Source organism: Acanthisitta chloris, unplaced genomic scaffold, assembly GCF_000695815.1.
Source record: "Acanthisitta chloris isolate BGI_N310 unplaced genomic scaffold, ASM69581v1 scaffold11040, whole genome shotgun sequence".
NCBI lineage: Eukaryota > Metazoa > Chordata > Aves > Passeriformes > Acanthisittidae > Acanthisitta > Acanthisitta chloris.
Window position 1 is genome coordinate 13,173 of NW_008649939.1, and position 21,737 is coordinate 34,909.

The window sequence follows — 21,737 nt, forward strand, 5'->3', positions numbered from 1 at the left end:
CTGATTCTCTCCCCCATCCCGTTGGTGGGGGAGTGAGTGAGTGGCTGCGTGGTTCTTGGCTGCTGGCTGGGGTTAAACCATGACACCAGAGTCTGTTCTCCTGAAGTCCAGGGCTGTGAGCTTGCCTTTTGCCCTGCTCCCTGGTCTCGGGACGCTCAGCTGTCCTGTGTCACACTCACTGCAGCCAGGGCTGCCTTTGACCTTCCCATCCCCAGCAAGAGTCTCCTTTTTGAGTATGATGTCTAGAGCACCTCCCATCGGCATCTCTGTCACTTGGGTAAAGAATTTGTCAGCAGTGCTTCGCAGGAGCTGCCTGGACTGAAAGGGTATGGAATATCCCTTTGGTCAGTTTGGGTCACCTGTCCCAGCTGTGTCTCCTCCCAATCTCCCATGCATCCCCAACTTCCTTGCCAGTGTGGCAGTACGGAAAGCAGCAAAGGCCTTGACTCTGTAAGCTCTGCTCAGCAATAACAAAAACATCTCTGCATTATCAACTCTGTGTTCTGCACAAAACCCAAACATAGCCCCATACTAGCCTCTGTGAAGAAAGTTAACTCTACTTCAGCTCAAACCAGCACAATTGCTTAAACCCTTTTTTTTCTTGTCCCTGCAGCAGTTACCCAGGTGGCCCAAGGTCCCCATGAAGAGCTCATCATCATTCCCCAGGCTAAGCTCTGCATTCCAGATGGTCTTTCACATATAGGGAGGGCAGCTCCACCTCCTCGTTGTCCCAGCCTGTCTTTCCCAAGGAGCCTTTACGCGTGCTTTGCAACACTCCACTTGTGGGAGCCATCCCACCATGTCTTCCTGGTCCGAAGAATCACAGAATTCCAACCCAATGGCTTGGGTTGGAAGGGACCTTAAAGATCATCCAGTTCCAACCCTGCACTGCTGTGGGCAGGGACACCTTCCACTAGACCACTCCAAGCCCCGTCCAATCTGGCCTTGCACACTTCCAGGGATGGGGCAGCCACAGCTTCCCTGGCCAAGGCTGTAGCCCTGCAACTGCATGTGGGTCTGGAACTCCTCTGGTTTATTCTCTGTGCTGCATGCATTGGTGTCCGTGTACAGGTTTTACCATAGTGCTTTAGTGCAGTAACAGACACCAGTGCAGGAGGTGACACAGCTGTAAGGGCTGCAGTGTGCACAGAACATAACCCCCAGACCTGTTTCTAGGCTTGCAGCGACCAAGCCCCTCGTTGTGTTGGTGTGTATGTCCTGTTCCCACACCGCTGGGATTTGGGCATGGCAGGATGGATTCCAAACACTGCTGATTTGCTTTCCAGGTGAAACCCATCAATGAGAAGTTAAGAGACATAAAAGGAGCTAAGATGATGGTGGATGTTGTACAGACGCCGTTTGCTCCACTGAAGAAAGTGATCCAGTTTGTGTGTGGGAATGGTTTGGTCTGTGAAACAATTAAAGAAGCAAAGCAAATCGCCTTCGATGGACCAGTGAGGCTGAAAGTAAGAAGCTGAACTTTGCTGCATATGTTTTTCATTGCAGTTATGTGCTTGATGCCATTTTAATAACTGTGCTTTAAACATGCTCTGAAGTATTGCAGATGAACACAGTTGGTACTATGCTGCCTAATCCCACACAAATAAACCACCAGATACTTCAACTGAGTATGTTTTCCTCTGTCTGGTAGTAAATTTAAGTGGTTCCTTGGGAAAAGGAGGAGGCTAATTAGAGGATAGTTATTGTCCAGATATGGCCCTTGTGATGGGAAGGAAGGAGGGATAATCTTGCTCTTAAAACTGTCTCATTTAAAAACACAAATTTAATCTTGCTAGGTTTTCTTTGAAGAAATGCTTTCAGAATTCTTAAAAATATCTGACAAAGTCTCTTAGTTGTAGATGTAGACTATGTTGAGGACTGGAAGCTTCTCTTTCACTTCCTGCAGTTCTGTCTTCTTATTCATCTCTCTGTAGCTGCAGTTAGTCTTCTATGCACTTAGTAAACCTTTTAAAATCTTGGTTAAAACAGCTTTATGCTGATAGTGAGTGTGAAATCCTGTTTACTTGGAATCAAGTTACAGAAACACCCACTGTCTGTGTACAAACAGCTGTTTTCCTTTACTTCATTACCACCTTGCTTGGCTTGTTCTACTGAGCCAGACATAACCTTCCCAGTGCCAGTGTCCACACAGGTGTCTTATGTTCATTTTCTAAATGCAGGAGAATGATACAATTTCATTTCCTTTTCTGATCAGTTGTAATAATACCTGAATGTGATTAGTGCTAAGAAACAGCTGACATTTTCTGTGGCTTCATGTATCTCATGTTAGCTGGTTTGACTCCGGCTCAAATGTGGTTGTTGTTTGTTTAACTGTCACATCTTGGGCTCTAGTCCATGGGATATTTTGGCTTGGGTTTAATTTAATTTTTTTTCTTCCAGACAGTGGCTCTTGATGGAACTTTGTTTTTGAAATCTGGAGTGATTTCTGGAGGATCAAGTGATTTAAGATTTAAAGCTAGATGCTGGGATGAAAAAGAAATAACTAAGATGAAGGAAAGAAGAGATAGCTTGATCAGCGAGCTAAAGGTGGGTCTCAGTGGCACTTAGCTGCAAAAGTCATGAAGGTGTAAAGGTTGTGTCTAGCTGCATGTAGTGCATAAATCAAAGGGATGAGTAATTTTGAAATCAGACACCTTTTGTTTAAAATGCTTGTTCTCCCATGATAAAATTTCTGCAGGACCTGATGAAGATCCAGCGTAAGGAGGCTGACTTGAAGCAGCTGCAGGCACAGTGCCACGGGACTCAGACACGACTGAAATACTCACAGAGTGAATTGGAGCTTATTAAAAAGAAACATCTGGCTAATCTCAACGCGGTATAATACCAAGTCATTTTCATGTTTGATAATTTATCATTTTCATCTTAAATAATTGTCTTTTTTTACTTAAGCTGTAAGTACTTGGGAAGTAAATGCTACTTCCTTACATGTTTTTTTAATTCATTTCAAGTTTCACATACAGCAGTTATGACTGAGGAATCAAAATATAAAAATCAAGATTACAAAGTAATTTACATGAGGCTTTTTCTGGTTTAGTTTTTTTATTCGGATTTCTGATAAGCCTGGGTACTCATTTAGTAACCTTCAGAAGGCTGTAAGTCCAAGTGACTATGGACTTAATTAGTTTGCTTTTCTGCTCATTCAGACTAATCATTGCATGCAAATCAGCAATAATAGTGGGAAAGTGGCATTTGAGAAGGAAATATTTAATGTTTTTGATCAGAAAAATACAGTTCATCTGGAACAGAGCTGTCTCTAAATTCCTAGAACTTGACCTTTCTATGAAGAAAAATTACCATCTTTTTCTTTCTATCTAGGAAAAGTCAAAACTGGAAAGTGAACTGGTAAATATTGAGTTTCGATATGCTATGCTGAATGAAGGAGTAGCGCAAAGAAAAGAAAAAATAGAAGAATTTCAGGAAAAAATTAATGAGGTAATTCCTTTTGTCAGAGCTGTGACAGCCTATGGTGTTATGCTGCAGAAACTTCTGTTCCTGCTGGCTTTTAGAACTTAGACAGCTTTAGACTTTGTAAACTACTGTGTCAACAAGGCTTGTACATTTTTGCAGCAATTCTGCCACATCCTCTGCCTTCCTTCCCAAGGTGGCTGTGAACAGAGGTACTTGGATGTTAGTTTATATGTGTCATAGCTGTGCAAATCAGTTTCCTCAGAGTCAAAGCTGTGTCACTCTTAGGTGCAAAACACAAATGCAGCCAACCAAATCCATTGACTTCTTGAATAGATGAATCTTTGCTTAATATATACGGTTTGCTAGAGCTGAGAACAGTTCTCGATATGGCAAGAGGACTTTGTCCTGAACCCTGCAGGTGACATGTCTAGAGGATGAGCTAATACACCACAGTATATGTAGAACAGCACAGCATGAGGATTCCTTTCTCTTCCTGGGAAGTAGCCAATGTATATGTTTTCTGTGCACTCTGATTTTCCTGGGAGCATGGCTGAGGTGTGCACCATGGTCATCAGCAAATTCCTCATTTCACCCATTTCATTTTAGGGGGTTTTGCTTGTTTCTGTAGGTTTGTTGGGATTTTTTGGTGGGGTTACAGGTGGGTGGGAAGGGGTTTGTTGGGGTTTTCTGAATGTTTTGCTTTGGGGGTTTGTTTTGGTATTTTGTTGGGGTTTGATTTTATTTTTTTTGAAGACTGTTGTATGCCTGTGTTCATTTTGTGGAGAATGGAGATGACTCTTGGTATAACTGAGTGTTCTTTGCTCACCCTGTCTTTGAGGTGTAGCTGATGGAGAACTTGAGGACCGTGTCCCATCTCCACCTGTCCAAATTCATTATCTGTTATGGTGCTAAACAGCTTTTGTCATTAGAACCTGCTCCTGTTTGCTTCTTACCCACAGCAGGAAAAGTTCTCTGGGATATGTGATCCAGCAGTTAGGTTGCCCAGCTGGTTTTTGTGTAGGCACTTCTGCCATCTAATCTCTCAGTTTCTCTGTCATTCTGTAACCTCGCAGTGGTCCCCAGAGCTGTCATACAGACAGCAGGCAGATTCCAAACCAGGGTTGTCATGAAGAGACAGAAGCATTCAGTGAAGGGAGTGTTAGTAAAGCCTGCTCTGATGCCAAGAGGGGCTTCACACCGTGTTCCACTAGAGTGGCAGGGGGTCTGGCCTCTCCAGGAAATAAGCACCTCATCTCTGCTTCTGTCTGGGAGCTGCCTTTGTTCCTATTCTTACCAAAGAGATCTGGTACAGGCTGTGGAAAAGCAGTACTGTGGTTTTATCTGGAAAATTCACAGTTTAGCACCTAGATGCTGATGTCAGTGTAGATTGTTAGAGAAGGAGATACTACTCACCACTGTCTGCAGTTCCTTGAGGCATATCATATGTGTGTAATTTAGTCCCTGCCCTCTGACCCATTCATCAGTCTTGGGTTAATCTGTGACTGCTATTCTGCATGGGAAAAGAAGCCAAAACTGCTCTGTGTTCTCTGTCTTGCTGGTGGTGCAGGCATGAGGGAGTGCAGGTGTCTGTCATCTGCAATCTTTGGTCCATTGGGTTTCCTTTTAAATAGGCTGTTGCTATTTCTTTGTTCAGTCCTGCCATACACACTACCTAGTATTTGCCTGCTTTAATTTTTCATTAAAATTGTAGGACTGGCTTTGACTGAGGCTTTTGTCAGTATCTGCAATATATTTAGGAAATGAGATATTCCATGGCAGTGTTTCTGCTGTGACTTTGCTATAAATGGAACATAGTGATTAATGATTATGGATCCCTTGAAAGGATTAAAATGAAGAACTGAACTACACTATGAAACCTGGTGGATCTGATTAGTGTCCTGTCCAGCTTTCTCTTCTTCAGCTGGCTGGGAACAGCAGGCAAAACCAGGAAAGCTTTTGTCTTTGGAATGACCAATGAAGAGCTGAGATCAGAGTAACCTTTTGCAGATCATATGCCTTGTGTCTGACACTTGGGCTGAAAGTGTAACTTGAACATTTTGAGTACAAATTATTTCTCAGTAGTTCAGTTTGCTGTTTTTCAAGGTACCTTAAAAATCCAGCCTATAGCATGAAGTGGTTGTCTGAATGCTTTGTATCTGTGAATTGCATAAACATTTTTTGCTCCATTTCTCTCTTGTCAAAGGTTGAAGATGCTGTTTTCCAAGAATTCTGTGAAGAAATTGGTATAGAAAATATCCGTGTGTATGAACAAGAACACTTGAGACAGCAAGAGGAGATTGATAGGAGAAGGTGATATTTGTCATGGGCATGTGAACCAGTGGTTGTATGAGACTGGGCACATTGGACAGATGAGAAACTCCAACACAGGAAATAGCACAAAGCCCCAGGAGACTGTAAAAGGTTCTCTTGTCACTGCAAGGATTAGATAGGGGTTGCACTGCTCTGCTTTGGGCTGGTTAGACAGTAGAGTCAGTGACAGCTTGCAACAAACCTGAAAAGTAACGTACTCTTTTTTTAGCACTACTGTAGAAAAATAAAGCAAAGAATAGTTTTCTAAAAGCCACATTGAAAAATGGTGCTGTCCCAGATTGAGAACAGCAGGAAGGGTCACTCATGTATCAAAATTCTTAAGGAGAACTGGGTGTAAGATGCAGGGATTTGATGTAGGAACACACATGTTTTCTTAAGGAGAACAGGCTCTTGCGTTTCTTACAGGCAACCTCAGCTGGTATTCCTCCCGCAGGCACATGTCACAGGGCCACAAATCTAAATCTTAAAGAAGGGGAATGTCAAAATGAGTGTTAAAATCTCACTTTCCATACTGAATGTGGCTACACTGTATTTTTTTAACTAATACCACAGTATCTTTGCAACTCTCAGTATATCCCCAGGATGGGATGTGGTGGAATCAGTGATCCAAATTATGCCAATACTTGTGTTCACATAGAAGATACACAAAAGCTATCTAAGTAGTCAGAGGGAAAATGTGCCTTGTCAGAATTTAAAATCACAGTTGCTTTGTAAGTGTTGATCTGAAATCCTGTACTTTGGCCAGGCTGGAGTTTGAAAACCAGAAGACACGACTGAACGCTCAGCTGGAGTATAGTCATGAGCATCTACAGAAATTAACAAACTCACTCAGCAAGCTGAGGGAGACCATTCAGAAAGATGAAGATGAGATTACCAAGCTACGGAAGGTAACTGTAAAATCAGTGTCTCCCTCTCTCCTTCTCTAGGACTGAGAGGAAAGAATGCATTGAATTACAACTTTGATCAAGGTATTGATGCTGTGGAGTAATTTTTTAAGAGCTTAATTCAGTTTGGGTTCTGTAATTGTTGGAAAAGTACAGATGCACATTGCATTTTAACCTTGGAATAACTAGTCATATTTGAGACTTGTTATTAAAAGTAAGCTCACTAAAAATTAAACTTGGGATTACTGTGTGTACAGTGTTACATTGTCTTCAGTTATGAAAAGGCAACTACAGGTAAAACCAGCAACATATGGCTCAGACTTACTGGAAGATTTCATGAGTATTAGTAAGCAACTCTGGTGCTTTACATCTTTCAGGTGCTTCACAGCCAGCAAGAGATTAAAAATAATTCTATGAAACCAATGTAGGTTTTTGGTTGAAGTAATACGTATGGATTCCTCCTTCATGGTGTTCTTTATTCTTTGTTGTGCTGATATTGCTTGTTAAATAAACCCATGCTTGTACACAGAGAAGTGAAGGAGAAAAGATATGTAATAGTGCTTTGAATAAAAAACTAAAGTGAAATATATGAAACTACCACAGAGTAGGAAAAAAACCCCACAATGACCTTCAGGTGTTGTGCTGTTACACATTTGAAACTTTAACTGTTTCTTTCTGTATAATAAAGATTCTACATTGAGAGTTTTGGTAGAAGGTCAAAAATGTAACTATTTCTATGCAGGATGAAGAAAGGCTTCTAATAAAAGTGAATGAAACTCTGGAGAAGCAGCAACATCTCAAGAATAGATTAAGTGCTCATAAATGTGAGCTTACAAAAAGCCAAAATGAACTTGAAGAGTTCAGAAAGACATTGTTGACTCTTAATAGGTAATTGCTACTTGTACTCCTGAGAAAATGATTAATGTGCTAATATTTAGAAGAGATTTAGTGATCAGGTGTTTGAATTTTTCATCTCATTTTGTCGTGAAAGGTTTATTAGCAACATGGCTATTTGCATTTCTGTTCAAACTAACACATACTGTAAATGCAAATTTAGTGTGTGGTTCCCAAAGGAGATGTGGCAGCGATTATTCCATGACAGCCATCCCATAAACTGTACAGAGTGACACTATCTTATTACTTACCTAGTGTTAGGTCTCTGACCAATAGGTAGTGACTTCTGCTAAGTCTGTAGTAGCTTTCAACTTGGTTCTTGGTGTGTGAAGTTCACTGGTAGTTTCAGAGTTTAGTTTGAGTTGTATAGTGGGTTCAGTTCATGAGAATTCTCTTTCCTGATTTAATTGGTATTTTCTCCAGCCTTTTCATGTGTTGAATACCTTAAACTAGTGTTAACTTTAGGTCACTATTTTGTCCTACAGTTGTTTTAAATCACCTGCTCTGGGGACAGTTTATACTTCAGCTGCCTTACACTTGTTTATTATCGATGTGGTTAATATCTCTTAATCAGGAGTCATCTCTATGTTTAAAAACCCTGACGTGTTCATAAAATCCTAGATTATAGTTTATGTTGGAAGGGACCTTAAAGATCATCCAGTTCCACCCCACCTGTCATGGGCAAGGACACCTCCCACTTAGACAAGGTTGCTTGGAACCCCATCCAGTCTGGCCCTGAGCACTTCCAGGGACGTTGGCCCAGTATGGCTAGGTAAACTTGTGGAATTTTGTATAAACTCATGGACTGTATGCCTAGTAGTTCATTTTATAGTTTGTCATTTTAACAATAGAAGCTGTTACATTTCTGCTGCTGATAACTTGGTGCTGTTAGAGGAATTTGTTGCAGAGACTCAAGGTGTATTTCAAGGACTGTAATGGTAGAAGGTACTTGGCTAAATGTTAAAAGGCTCAAATCTCCATACTTGTTCAGAGAGCTGAGGGAGCAGAGGTAGGGTAACTAGGAAAGGTGGATATTTGAACATGCTGTAGAGTACATTTACTGAAGCTCAGGCTCCCTCTGAAGTAATTAGGGAGAATGGAAGAGATGGCAAAGTACAGCACCATTTTCCTTTATGTTTGATGGGGATTGCAGAGGGGAAGAGCCCTCTTGGTGCTTGGAGGTTGCTTCTCATGCTGTATTTATCCTGCTGTTTTTCTGTGAATGCCACTGGCAGAGATACTAATGCTTCTGACTTGTTTTGTGCTTCTTTTGCATGTAGGGAAGCCACAAAGCTGCAGAGGGAGGCGACAGCTGTAGAAACCTCTCTGGAAGAGAAGAGATTAAGGCGACACAATCTGCTGCTTGAATGCAAAGTGCAGGACTTGAAAATCAATTTCCTGTTTGGATCACTGGATGACATCAGTGAAGTAGAGGTACTTGAAATGTTTACAAAAGATAGATATCACGGAGGAGCAGTTACTCGGTCTTGAATGCAAAGATCCTTATTCTTTGCTTACAGGACTGTTTGTCTTACATGGTAATGTTCAAACAAATACATGGTTTTCATCTGATCAGGCCTCAGCCACTCAAGAGAAGGATTTTTGTTTATTTTTGTAGTCAGGAGTATTGTTGGCAAGTAGTTTTACTTGTGCTTGAAACGTAGTCCTGGGAAATACTTAAAATCCCTGTGGTACAAGAAAATTGGTATGAAAATATGTAGGAGGACACACAGGGGTCAGTTCAGAAATGGAAATAATTATGGCATGTACATGGATTGAGTTCAGATTTGGTCAGTCATCCAGAATATGAATATTATAATATAAAATCATCCTTTTGTTTTCAGTAGATGTAAATATTCACAGAAACCAGGGCTAAAATAGAAACATTTCTGCTGTCAGAGAATTGACCCTCATTATTTGGCTCCATCTTCCCTCTTTTTCCAGCATATCTTTTGTGAGGAGAACTAAACTTTCTCCACTGTTGCAAAAGAAGGGAGCTGGGGGTTTTGAGGGATTTGTCATAAGTCTGTGAATTTGCAAGGAGTCTTGTTGAAGCCATTCCTTAGAAAAGTATTTTTGCTGGAGGATAGGTGTGAATGGGGCAGCAAACAAAACACAGGCAGTGAGGTGAGGTAGGAGTCTGTGAAGGGAAAGAACAAGAACTGCTAATGGTCAGAGGATGTGGGAGCTCAGCTCTCAGTGTTGGTGAGTGACAGAGAGATGAAACCAAGGTGAGCAGTTGGAATAACAACTTGGAATCTTAATCTTACTGAGAAGACTGTCAGATTTGGTTCTGAGTAAGAATGTTGGTGGGAGAGGGACTGATAGTGAGAAGGAGCACGTGTGTCACTGGAGGGAAGGTAGCTGTTTGAAATCCAGGCCCTGGTGTCAAGAAGACATGAGTTTGCCTCGTACCATGTCACCACTGTCTCTTCATTCTGTATCCTTTTAACTCATTGTTTTAACAGTTTAGAAGTTAACTGTTGTATTTCTGAACTGGAATGTCCTTCATGTTGTAGCTAGGAACAGAAACAGAAGGCACCCAGACTACACCAGGGATCTATGAAAAGGAAGAGGCAATTCAGATAGACTACAGTGGCCTAGCAGAAGACCTGAAGGTTATCTTTTCTGTTTGCAATTGTTTGAGAAGGAGTGCTTGGTTTTTATTTTTGTCTTTCCAAATACTTTCTTTGTTGAAACTACTTGTTCTTCACCCTGATCTTTAGATGGAGCTCAGTGAAAACACAGTGAAGCTGCAGTGCATGTGTGTGTGTGCTCTGGTTTTGTAGTCTTGCAGCATCGATGTGTGGGATTTCTGGATGGGTCAGTTTCCCATTTAACTGGCTAACTTCAAGCTTACATAAACCACAAAAGTGGAATTGAGGAAGAGTTCATATAACCTTGGTTTTTCCTTCCTCCTTTACCTTCTGCCTTTGAGTTCTAACCCTCTATGTTGTGGCTCAAAACTCTGGAACCCAAGGGTGTCTGTGGGGGTTGTACACCTGTTTGTGGTGTTTGCAGAGACTGAGGCTTCCCAGCCTTCCTTCTCTAACAGCCATTAGGTCACTTTTTCTCAGCAGGTTTAGTAATTATACTTTTTTCCTTTTAAATCTTAGGGAATATAATTAATGTCAGAGGTTACGTACAGAGCAAAGGGTGGATCTGTCATCACTGGAACTTGTCTCTAGTAATGCACCACGAACCTCTCTTCTTTACAAATTGAGTAGTGAAGCACTAGTCCTGCCCCTGTGTCCCTCCTTTTAACGAGGGAATTGAGGGAAGGGAATTGGCTCTGTTTTTGAAAGTTTTGTGGAAGAATATTGAGGCCCTAATAGATTTATTCTGAGAGCTAAGACTCCCGAGTGACATTTTTTGGTTGTTTTCAATGAAAGGTGTTAATGAGTGGGGCACTTCTTCCAGAAACCACCAGTGCTTGCTGTGTGTGTTGAACGGTTGGCCCAAAAGCAGATTAGATAGCTCTAGTATTTCATGTCTTTTCCTTTAGGACCTAGAGTCTGATAAAGACATAAAGGATCATCTGAAGCAGATGGAGCAGGAAATAAAAGCTAAAGAGATCACTTTAATGAAGACAGCTGCTCCAAACCTGAGAGCAGGGGAGAAATTACAGATAGCTCGGAACAAGTTCCAGGAATCAATGAGTGGTAACACTGAGTCTTTCATGTCAGTCTCTTTTGTGACTCAGACCTTTCACCCTAATTGAAATTCCTCTTCCTGGGGTTGGCCCTGCTGGTTTTGCCCATAGGATAGTAAAGGGTTTTTTTGTGCTTCTCCTCAGTTATCTTTTTCATTATATATAAACAATTTATTAACATACACTTGGGTCTGCAGTAGTTTGTTGAAATACAGTTTGAATGATTGAAAAGATACTTTGTTGGCCAAATGACATGGACAACTTTTTTTACTTTCTGAAAATAACTGACTTTAATCTTCAAATTCTTTAAATTTTTCTTACATAATTGAAGGAACTGTATATGTTGTCCAGAACTCAGACAGGAGCATTTCTGCAAAGTGAATAGTATCCTCAGAGAGCATTGCAGACTTTAAGGGGTTCTGGAGCTGTACCAGGTCAGTGCTGGTACTGCTTAGGGCTGCCCAGCTTCCTGAAGTAATTGGGAGAAGAATTTTGTTCCTTGCTCCAGACAAATGTGGCCTAGAGCAGATTGAATACATCACACCTTCTCAGCTTTTGGGGCCTGTGTTTGAAATCTGGAAGGAAACTCATGACCTTGGTATGCTCCCTGTACATGCCTTTGTTTCTGCAATTAGGATTTCCCTTGATACTGCTTAATGTACACAATAGATATTTGTTCTGTGTATTTACTCTGAGGCTTCTTATGGAGTAATTTCCATGATTTTTTGCATAGCTTTTGAGAGCAGCAGGAAGGAGGCCAGGATGTGCAAGCAGGAGTTTGAAGAGGTGAAAAGGAAGAGATATGAGCTGTTCAGCAGTTGCTTTGAGCATGCCTCCCTAGCCATTGACAAGGTCTACAAGAAGCTTTGCAGGAACAGTAGTGCTCAGGTATGTCACATGCTCAAGTGCTTTGCCTGAAAGGCCTTCTGCATGCTTTACTGCCTAGAGTCAGAGAACTTAGTAACACTTGGGGTTTCCATAGGCAGTCTCAGTCCTGAAGGAGAAAATTACTACACAAATATTAAAGACTATAGAAGTTTAGGGTCAGAGAAGGAATAGGTAATAAGCCAAAGCATGCTTGACATTAGACAGAGAAAGGTAATCTGCTAACAAGATTGGGAACTACTCTGTTTGGGTGAGTTTGACTCTTTGTACTTAGCAGACTTGTAAATTATGAGAACACAACTGTGAAATGTATTAGGGTACTTCATTTAAAAACAGTTTTGGTTTACACACCTAGTGATACCAAGAACAGGTAATTAAAAATACTTGTTAGTTAGATAAAACTAAAAATCATAAATCACTGCTACTGTTTGTATGAGGTCTTGATGCTCCTTATACCACACTTCAGTACTTAGACAACACAGACATGTTTGCAGCCTTTAAGAAACCTGAAGAAAACCTGTCCCAAAACTGTATTATCTTTGTTACTGTTCCTGTATTAATGCCAGAAATTAAGAGGGAACTCCCAAATGCTTTGGCTACATCAAATTCCCTAGACTGTGGAATGTTTACAGGGCTCAGGATTGGACTCTTGTCTAAAACTTCATATCCTGTGTTTTCCCTCAGCATGTTGTATGTTGGTTTGGTTTTCTTCTGCTGTGTCTGTGATCCCAGAGGACACATTAGAAATGAGGGTTAAGTTTGGAAATTTCTCTTTTATCTGTATCCCCTTGTGCAGAGGGGAAGAGACTGTAGTATTTTTTTGTCTCTTCTATTTAATGGGAAAAAACAAACCATGTAGCAACCAGCTTATCCATTGTACTTTGCAGTGGTGTGGCAGAATGGCTCTTTCTTGAACGTAATGCTTTCAGGTTTTGGCCCTGGGAACCAGGACACAATGTATAGAGAAAGACTGTTTGTATTAAGTAAGTCCTTCTCCAGCTCAGAGCTACATTCTGTAAAGCTAACCCTTCACAAAAAAAAGGGGTCATTTTGCAAATCTGTGGTCTTCAAGCTAAAAAATAAAATCTGCTTTTGAAGTCCAAAATTTTAGTAACTAAAAGAAAATCAAAGTAGTTACACAAAAGGTGATAAATCAAGTTTAGTCAGTAGCTGAACATTTGTAAATAACAAATGTGGCACCATTTCCCAGCTGATTTGCTAGTGAGCCTCTTGGTTCATTAACTAAAACCACATTCCCTGGGAATCTGATAGTGCTGCCCTCAGGATGGATGAACAGGTTTCCTACGTCTGAAGCAAACTCTGGTTCTACTCTAGCGTGGCGAAAATATAAACCTAAAAAAAGTACCCATCTTGCTAATTGGATAAATGTCACTATTAACAATGAAATATATTTGTTTCCAGGCATTCCTTAGTCCTGAAAATCCTGAGGAGCCCTATCTGGAAGGCATTGGCTTTAACTGCGTGGCTCCGGGCAAGCGCTTCATGCCTATGGACAGCTTGTCAGGAGGGGAGAAAACCGTGGCAGCTCTGGCTCTTGTGTTTGCCATACACAGGTGAAAGAACCATTCTGGGATTATCCAAGGAGAAAAAAGAAGTGTTAGGGGATTATCCAGGTCTCTAGCTGAGTGAGTGACAGAAAGAGAGACAGTGTTCCACTGACAGGCATGTGGAAAAAATCTGCTAATGGAGTATTCCAAGTGTCTCTGAAGTCCTTATTCTTTACCTGTCATGACTTTACTGTTATATATAAAGTGTAGAATTTTAATTAAATTATTAGGTGTTAATTAAATTGTTGTATATTATTTAGTATTACACATTAAATGGCATCTAGTGATTTAATAAATATAACATTGCCAAATATTATCAAAATGTTATTATGGAGTAAGTAATTCAAGTGTTCATTAACATTTTGGCATCTAAGTGCAGAATCCTGTCTCGTCTCTGCAGCTTTAGGCCAGCACCTTTCTTTATTCTGGATGAGATAGATGCTGCCCTGGATAACACAAACATTGATAAGGTAAGTTATCCTTTATGACACTGCCCATCTCTGCAGCTGTCCAGGCTGGGCTGCTGGATGGGAATGGAGAATCCTGCCTGGCTCTGGCTGGCTGGCAGGGGCCCAGAACATGCCTCACAGAGTTACAGGCTGTTTCCTGGGTGACTTCAGTTCGTGAAGTTCCTAAGTTCCTGTTGCAGTTAGGGATGCCCCAGTCATCATTCCTGTACACATTATGCAAAGTTCAGGATTGCTGGGATGCTGCCAGCTTTCCATAGAGGCTACACACAATGCATTGACACAGCTGGTGAGAGACAGTGCTCAAGGCACTGCACTTTGCCTCTCATTCTGAGCCCATTCCAGCTGCACCTGGCAGAAGAAGTGTCTCCTTTATGCCTTGGGACACGCTGAGCACCATTGTTTCCCAGAACACTGTAACAAAGATGGTTCTCCCTCTCTGCCTTTGTATTTCTTAGTTCAGAGGTATTGAAACTCTGGTTTACTTTCCTTCAGGTAAAAATAATGTTCATAGCCCACAAAAGAAGATTAGATTAAGACTTGTGAGCCAAGTGGTTCCCAGCCTTGCTCAAGCAAAAGCAGAATTGCAGTGATACGCAGTTAATAATGTTTAATTAATAATTAGTTTTCCTGCTCCCAGGGCCTTCTATATCTTCCCTTATCTGTAAGACATAGTTGTTACTGGAAAGCACCAAAAAACCCCTTCAGACACAGGAATTAAATCCTGCAAGTGAGCACAAATGATCTGTGAAAGATCACATGTTGCTAGTACTCACAGGCATCCAGGTTTTATCCTTAGAACTAAGTCTGTTTCTTTCCATTCTTTCAGTTTAAAGCAGATATCCAGTAATTGGAACTACACAGTGAAATGAATATGAATTAAATGACCTACTTCCATTAAAACATGATTTCCATGTCATGTGGATGACAGGCAGAGGGCTAATGAAAAAAATGTGCTGGTTGTCCTTTATGCAGCATTTAGTTCCCATCGTGGGACACTCAGGCACCAGTTCCTGACTTAAAATTTGTGCCTTTATTTTGCATTAGCACTGACAAATATGCTGCTGCCTGCAGGGAACTAGGACGTGTTTAAGATCCACTTACACAGCCAGTGCCAAACTTTTCACACCTTTTTACTTATTCAGAAATTTCCACCTTCCTTTGTAGTTACATGAAGTAAAATATCGATTCATTGGCACTGGCTTCATCCTATAACTTTATTCATTGGAGTGAGTGATTATTTCCTCACGTGTTTTCAAAAAGCAGCAAGTCCAGGGGGTTGTCTTAAGACCATGGAAAGTATTTGGCTTAGGACTGGTTTATTCCTGATTTTATCCATGATGGAATTCTGCAGCTAGCACAGTTCAGTTCTTTCCTCATCATTCCCTAACCACAGCTTGGTTTCAGGCTGCCAGAACTAACCTTCTGAAACTCCTGGTTTCTTTCCAAAGGTCTCGAGTTTCATTAGAGACCAGGCACATGACCACTTCCAAATGATAGTGATTTCCCTGAAGGAGGAGTTTTACTGCAAGGCTGATGCATTGATTGGAGTGTGTCCAGAGGTAATTGATTACTGCAAAATTCTGTTCAGTAATGGGAGGTGATGAGGTACTGATTTACACCTGAAGTGCTGCCCCAGTGAATCGTGCAGTGTGTGGCTGGGTGTGCCACAGGATGTGCATGGAACATCCTTTGGGTGACTCCAGCTCCTGATTGTAGCTCACAGTCAGTTATGAACTGCTTATTCCAGTGCCACACAAAGGTGTTATATGATGTGCTCCTCCTCTTCCCAGTACGATGGTGTTATGTTCAGCCGAGTCCTGACCTTGGATCTGACTGAGTACCCAGAGGGGGAGGACCAGGATGCAGCAGAGAAGTCCAAACACAGTTCTGTCTTGGAGTAGCATGTGGCTGGTGTCAAGGCAAGGTGACAAGCGCTGGGTTCACAGCTGACTGTTCCAAATCTGGGTTTGAGGTTCATAGAGAAATGTTCACTTTTCAAAGGAAGAAGTTTTGCAATATGTTAAAGGAAGCAACTGTTCCTCATTGATGCCGTTTTGTTCAGGAGTGAGGGAGAGCTTGAGGCTGTGACTGAGGTATGCACACAAAGCTTTCTCTCCAAATGCTTTGGGATGGTTTTGCCTCAAGTTGAAGGGTTCAGGTTTGTTCCCATAAGCACACTATCCCCAGGAATGAGCCTCTTGCTTTGCTCAGGAAAAGCCCTGTGTGTGGAGGTGCAGGGCCCGTGCACTGTTCAGGTGTGTGCTGCCCCAGTCAGGGCCTTCACCAGCTCTCTCTCTGGTGCAGCTGTATGTTTGCCTTCAGGTAGGAGTATTTCCTCTTTTTTGAAACCATAAAGTGCAGGAATGTGCCCATTGTCTTGGGTGACTTTTGCGACACCCAGAGACTTCAGTCTTCCACTGCAAGTGCTATAGAGATAGCAGCCTTAGAAAAAAGTGTTTTGGTTTGTTGTTAGGCAGCTGTCACACTGAAGGCAGGTTTATTTTGCTGTCTGTGCTTCATCTAAGCAGCAAAGTTAATGAAGTTGGTGCAGAACACTGAGAGCTGGAATCGCATCACCTGGTTTATGTTCCACCTCTCTGTGTGCTGAAGAGCTTCCCTTGGTTTATGGTTGCTCATAATCATTATATCTCATGTTCATGGAGCAGTTTCCTTTTTGTCCCCCAGGCTGCCTGCACACACCTGCCTTGTGGTGTGCTGTGAGTCCTGGGCTCCTGCACACACCTGGGTACTCAGATCCTGCCTCAGGGAGGAACATTCTAACACCATCAGGGTGCACACTTCTCCTGCAGACAGGTGGTTATCAAATACTTGTGCTCCTGCCATGCTTCACTAAATAAAACAGTTTACTCTGAGTTGTTAGTGTCAGTGATTTAACGTGGAATCCAGTGACAGATGGGGAAGTACATTCAGCAGCCTCAGTGCTGTTCAGAGATCTCTGCCCCACATCACTCTGGGTACTGCTAATACAGAAGTCCTGGTTCCTTGAGGGGTTTTAGCCATTTGCTGGGAACAGGTGGTTGAAATAGAAAACTCCAGTAAAGAATGGAACAGCCTGAACAACAGGGACAGCTTCACATGTCTCTACAATAATGGTTTATTTGGCTTTAAATGTTTTATTAGAGTGTATGTCATCATCAAAGATGTCCTGCCAAATTCAGTTCACAGCTTGAGCTAAAAAGGTAATAAATGGCCAACAAGTTGGTTTTCAGCATCTGAGTCTTGTTTAAAAAAGAAAAAAGATACAATGGAGCAGAAAAAGAGCTGTGGACAGTGGAATGGGTAAACTGCATCTACCCTGCCTCTCTGTAGGGTCAGCTTTTCCAAGGGACTGACCAGGGCCTTAACCAAGCTACTGCTTCACTCAACAGCTAAATAGAGCAGACAAGGCTCCAATTCTGTCCCTTCTGACTGTACTTGATACCCTGAGGTAGCTGCAAAGCAGTCCCACTGCTATGGTGAGCAAAGTCTGGTCTTTGGTGGGGGAGCAAAATCCAGAGTAGGCATTTCTCCCTCCTTACTCTGTGTGTTAGGAGAGAATATAACAACTTACACAACTGCTTTTGAGAATACAAATAGAGGTCAGAGTCTTACAGATAATGCTCTATGTGACACTCAAAGACAATTTCTAGAAGTGCCTGTAAATACACTCTCTGAGGGACAGGATGGGTGTAGGCTGCCTTGAGGTCTGTAGGAGCGAAGCAGCATCCCAAAACATCCCAAACTCTGGAGCTTTTCCTACCAGGGAACAACAGGCATTGTCTTCGTGGCATGGGAGCAAAGAGCTGGCAAACCACAGCTCGAGAGAAAGGCCACATGACAGAGCAGGTTTCCCATCCCCTTCCTGGAAAACCTCCTTAGAGTGTGACCTGCTGTTGGAAGGCATAACAGAGACATCCTCAGGGAACAGCCCCAGGGAAGCCTGATGGGAGCAACCCCTCAGCACTGCCAGGTACACTTGTGCCAGCATCAGGACCAAGAACAGCCCTGGGTACACTCTCCTGCAGGCACTGAGGTGAGAGGCAGCTGCTTCTCCCTGACCCTGCAGGTACACTCTGAGTGCCCTAGCAGTGCCAGGGCAGTGCCAGCTTTTGTGACTCTCAAGCTTTACACACTCCACACATTTACAGCTTTAAAAAGGAAAAGGCTAATATGTACAATTTTATTCCACTTAAAACCATGGAAGTACTCAGCTCAAAATTTTCCATGCAGCAGATGTAAAACACCCACTGTCAAAAGGCTTCTGGGGTGAACTTTGGGTGTTTGGGGTTTTTCATTCAACAGTGGGCATCTCTGACTGCTTGATCCTTTTAGGAGAGTCAGTGCCACTTTCTCCCAACTTCCTTTTAGCACAGTCCACACATGAAGTTCCTGGAGAGGGAGAGGCAGAAAGAACCCAAATTAGTGTTGCTGCATACATGTGCTTTGGTGTACTTGGTGTAAGATAAACACAATCCTGATCCCCGGAGGTTCTTGGGTTTGGATTCTGAATACATGTAACACTAACCCTGCTGAAAGTCTGAGCTTGAGCTCTCCCCCAACACTGATCTCTAGTGCTGACACAACACGAAGGAGCTCATTATCCAGATGCCTTCTGACAGAATTCCTGAGTTTCTGCTGAAATGCCCGTGGAGCTCACAGTGAGAGGCTGCACCCCTTATTCAGAGGGAGGGTTCACACAGATGGTCCTCTCCAACCCGAGCCATCCCTGAAGTCTGTGACACAAACCCTTGCTGTGAGCTACTGTTGAAAGTACAGAAACAGCACAACTGGACAGTAATGTGAACGAAACAGCAATTCCTTTAGAACCAGGGCATCCACTTAAAACTCCAGATAGGTGTTGCAGGGTGTTACACACAGTGATTCTCTTGGGGATTTGACTTGGTCTGCATTCCAAAATACAAGCAAACAGGTGCTAAAATTACATCTAAGGAGGGTGCTAACCAGTTAGAGAAGGAGTTGTATGTTAAGAGGACCAGAATAAACTGTGCTAAAGGTTTTGGTTTCTCCTCCACTGATGTCTAACAGTACTGTATTGAAAATGGGGTTTATGATCTCAGCTGAAAGACAGGTAACCTTAAAATCCAGCTGGAATCACAAAACTCATCTCTGATTTTACACCTGCCCACAAGTGTCTTGGACCTTGTGTGCTTGGACCTCGTGTGTGGGAAGGAGTGGGAGGTTCATCTCCTGCACTGCCAAAGGCCTGATGGGCAGTAATAAAATGATACTTCTGTACAATTTTGGTGTTAGCTGCAGCAGCACAGAGCCCAGAAGTGTCATCTAAGTTGTTTCAAGGGGACATTTTGCTATTTTTTACCACAAACTGTAATGCGTTATGGCTCAGCTCAGTCACAGAAGTATCACAAAGTTCCCTGAACAGCTTAGCTGAAAATTCACCTTCAGTACCTACCACTTCAAGCTTGAGATTCACTCTTCCAGACCTCCTTAAGGAAGGCTTTTGGGACAGACAAACCTGTGCTTGGAAATCTAAGCCAAACCCTCATGGATGTTAGTATTACCTCGAGCACCCTGGTCAGCATTAAAAACTTTATATACTCATTTTCTGGAGCTTTTAACATTGTCATTTGATTGACAGCTGAAAGCTGCCGACAGGCAGAAGTTCAGAGGGTAAAGAGAGAACATGGAGCAGACTTTCAGAGCTAAATCAGAGTGCTGCACAGTAATCACTTAAATACCTTGGAAGGAAGAGATTTATTTTTCTTCCCATGGTAGGATTATGGAACTTTCTGTGCAAATGAAAATGTTACTTACCCAGTAGTGTTGTGCTGTCCACTCGGTCAGCATCTACAGAAGTGAGAGAGACAGCAGCAGCACAGGTTAGCATCCATGGAGTTTTTATACTTTTATGCACCATCCCAAAACAGCAAAGTTATGTTTAGAATCACAGAACACTTTGGGTGGGAAGGAACCTCAAGGATTTCATTCTATCCCCCATGCTATGGGCAGGGACACCTTCCACTAGACCAGGCTGCTCCAAGCCCCATCCTACCTGGCCTTGAACACTGCCAGGGATGGGACAGCCACAGATTCTCTGGGCAGCCTGTGCCAGTGCCTCACCATCCTGATCATAAAAAATGTCTTCTCTATACCTAATCTAAACCTCTTTCATTGTGAAACCATTCCCCCTTCTCCTATCCCTATGTGCCCTTGTCCAAAATCTCCCTTCAGTGCTCTGGGAGCCCCTCTAAGTACTGGAAGGCTGCTGTAAAGTCTCCTCAAAAGCCTTCTCCAGGCTGAAGAGCCCCATAGCAGAAGTGCTCCAGCCCCCTAATCGTCTTTGTCATCCACCTCTAGACCCAATGCCAGCAGCTCCATGTCCTCCTCATGTTGGGGACCCCAGAGCTGGATGCAGCACTCCAGGTGAGTCTCAGCTGAGTGGAGTAGAGGGACAGAATTCCTCCTCACCTGCTGCCCAAGCTGTGGGAATCAGCCCAGGACACAGATGGTTTCTGGGCTGCCAGTGCACGTTGTGGCTCTTGTCCAGCCTCTCACCCACCAGCACCCCCAAGTCCTTCTCCCCAGGGCTGCTCTCCCTCTGGTCATCCCCAGCCTGGATTTATGCTTGGGATTTCCTGACACAACTGCAAGACCTTGCCCTTGGCCTCCTTGAACTTGGTGTTCACACAGTTCCACCTCTCCAGCCTGTCCAGGTACCCCTGGATGCCATCCCTTGCCTCCAGACTATACCAACCACAGCCCTCAGCTTGCTGTCATCTGCAAACTCAGCTGAGGACACACTCATGTCCCCATCAAAGCCATTACACAGTACTGGTCCCCACACAGACCCCTGAGGGACACAGCTCGTCACTGGTCTCCAGCCACACATCGAGGCACAGACCACTGCTCTGAAAGTGACCATCCAGCCCAGTTTTGATCCATGTTCCCCAGGTCTTCCTTTTTTCCCTTTTGAAAAATGGGGGCTATGTTTCCCCTTTTCCAGTCAATGGGAACTTCCCTAATCTGACCCAAATTTTCAAATATGGCTCAGCAACTTCATCTGCAGATTGAGAATTCTACCAGGACACGACTGCTGCAGCCCAGGCTCCCTCCAACCCTGACCTCAGGTCCAGCAGAACCTCTCTCCTGCTTGGGCTCTCCATCAGCTGTCCTAGGAGTGGTCCTCAAGGTACTCCAGTAGATTTGGACTGCTGTGCTGCTTTTCCAGCAGGTGTCTGGGGGGATGAAGTCCCTATCAGAATCAGGGCCTGCATTTCTCATTTCTTTCATACAACCCTTTTAACCAACTTCTTCTGCTATGTTTTCAAAAAGAGTTTGTAAATAAGCATGAAAAATCAAACCCTGACGAGTTTGGTGATGTACAGAGCAGTTACACACATCTGAAAACAGTTTTGTTTGGGATCTTGACTTGTAAATGAGATCAACACCACCTTCAAGTCTGAGGAAGGTCTCTGTTCTTGCAAGTCTGATGCCAATCAGACTGCAGACAAACTCCCTGAAACCTAGGTGCTGTACTAAATATGGCAAGAAAAATGTAATGCAGTGTAAATGTACTATTCATCAAGTCATAAAAAGCAGGATATAATCTGGGCATGCATCTTGCAGGGCTAGAGGAAGGTTCCTG

At 42.9% G+C, this 21,737-nt stretch overlaps 2 protein-coding genes across 2 annotated transcripts in view; one reads left to right on the forward strand and one right to left on the reverse strand.

The window, feature by feature from the left end:
* The window catches only part of SMC1B (structural maintenance of chromosomes 1B), a gene marked incomplete at its 5' end in the record, with an annotated part of 27,231 nt that extends 11,217 nt beyond the window's left edge, over positions 1–16,014 (forward strand). Inside the window, 15 exons of the mRNA XM_009079383.1 lie at positions 1,287–1,466; positions 2,401–2,547; positions 2,699–2,836; positions 3,337–3,453; positions 5,633–5,739; positions 6,506–6,647; positions 7,387–7,532; positions 8,819–8,972; positions 10,058–10,156; positions 11,044–11,200; positions 11,924–12,078; positions 13,498–13,649; positions 14,044–14,113; positions 15,562–15,672; positions 15,904–16,014. Coding sequence (XP_009077631.1) covers positions 1,287–1,466; positions 2,401–2,547; positions 2,699–2,836; positions 3,337–3,453; positions 5,633–5,739; positions 6,506–6,647; positions 7,387–7,532; positions 8,819–8,972; positions 10,058–10,156; positions 11,044–11,200; positions 11,924–12,078; positions 13,498–13,649; positions 14,044–14,113; positions 15,562–15,672; positions 15,904–16,014 — 1,986 coding nt within the window. The remainder of the gene's footprint in view (positions 1–1,286; positions 1,467–2,400; positions 2,548–2,698; positions 2,837–3,336; positions 3,454–5,632; positions 5,740–6,505; positions 6,648–7,386; positions 7,533–8,818; positions 8,973–10,057; positions 10,157–11,043; positions 11,201–11,923; positions 12,079–13,497; positions 13,650–14,043; positions 14,114–15,561; positions 15,673–15,903) is intronic.
* A 2,268-nt stretch (positions 16,015–18,282) lies between these two features.
* FAM118A (family with sequence similarity 118, member A) overlaps positions 18,283–21,737 on the reverse strand; it is an 8,868-nt gene continuing 5,413 nt past the window's right edge. The window contains exons 6-7 of the mRNA XM_009079275.1: positions 19,907–19,939; positions 18,283–18,502 (exon numbers count right to left, since the gene is read on the reverse strand). Coding sequence (XP_009077523.1) covers positions 18,405–18,502; positions 19,907–19,939 — 131 coding nt within the window. The 3' untranslated portion in view covers positions 18,283–18,404. The remainder of the gene's footprint in view (positions 18,503–19,906; positions 19,940–21,737) is intronic.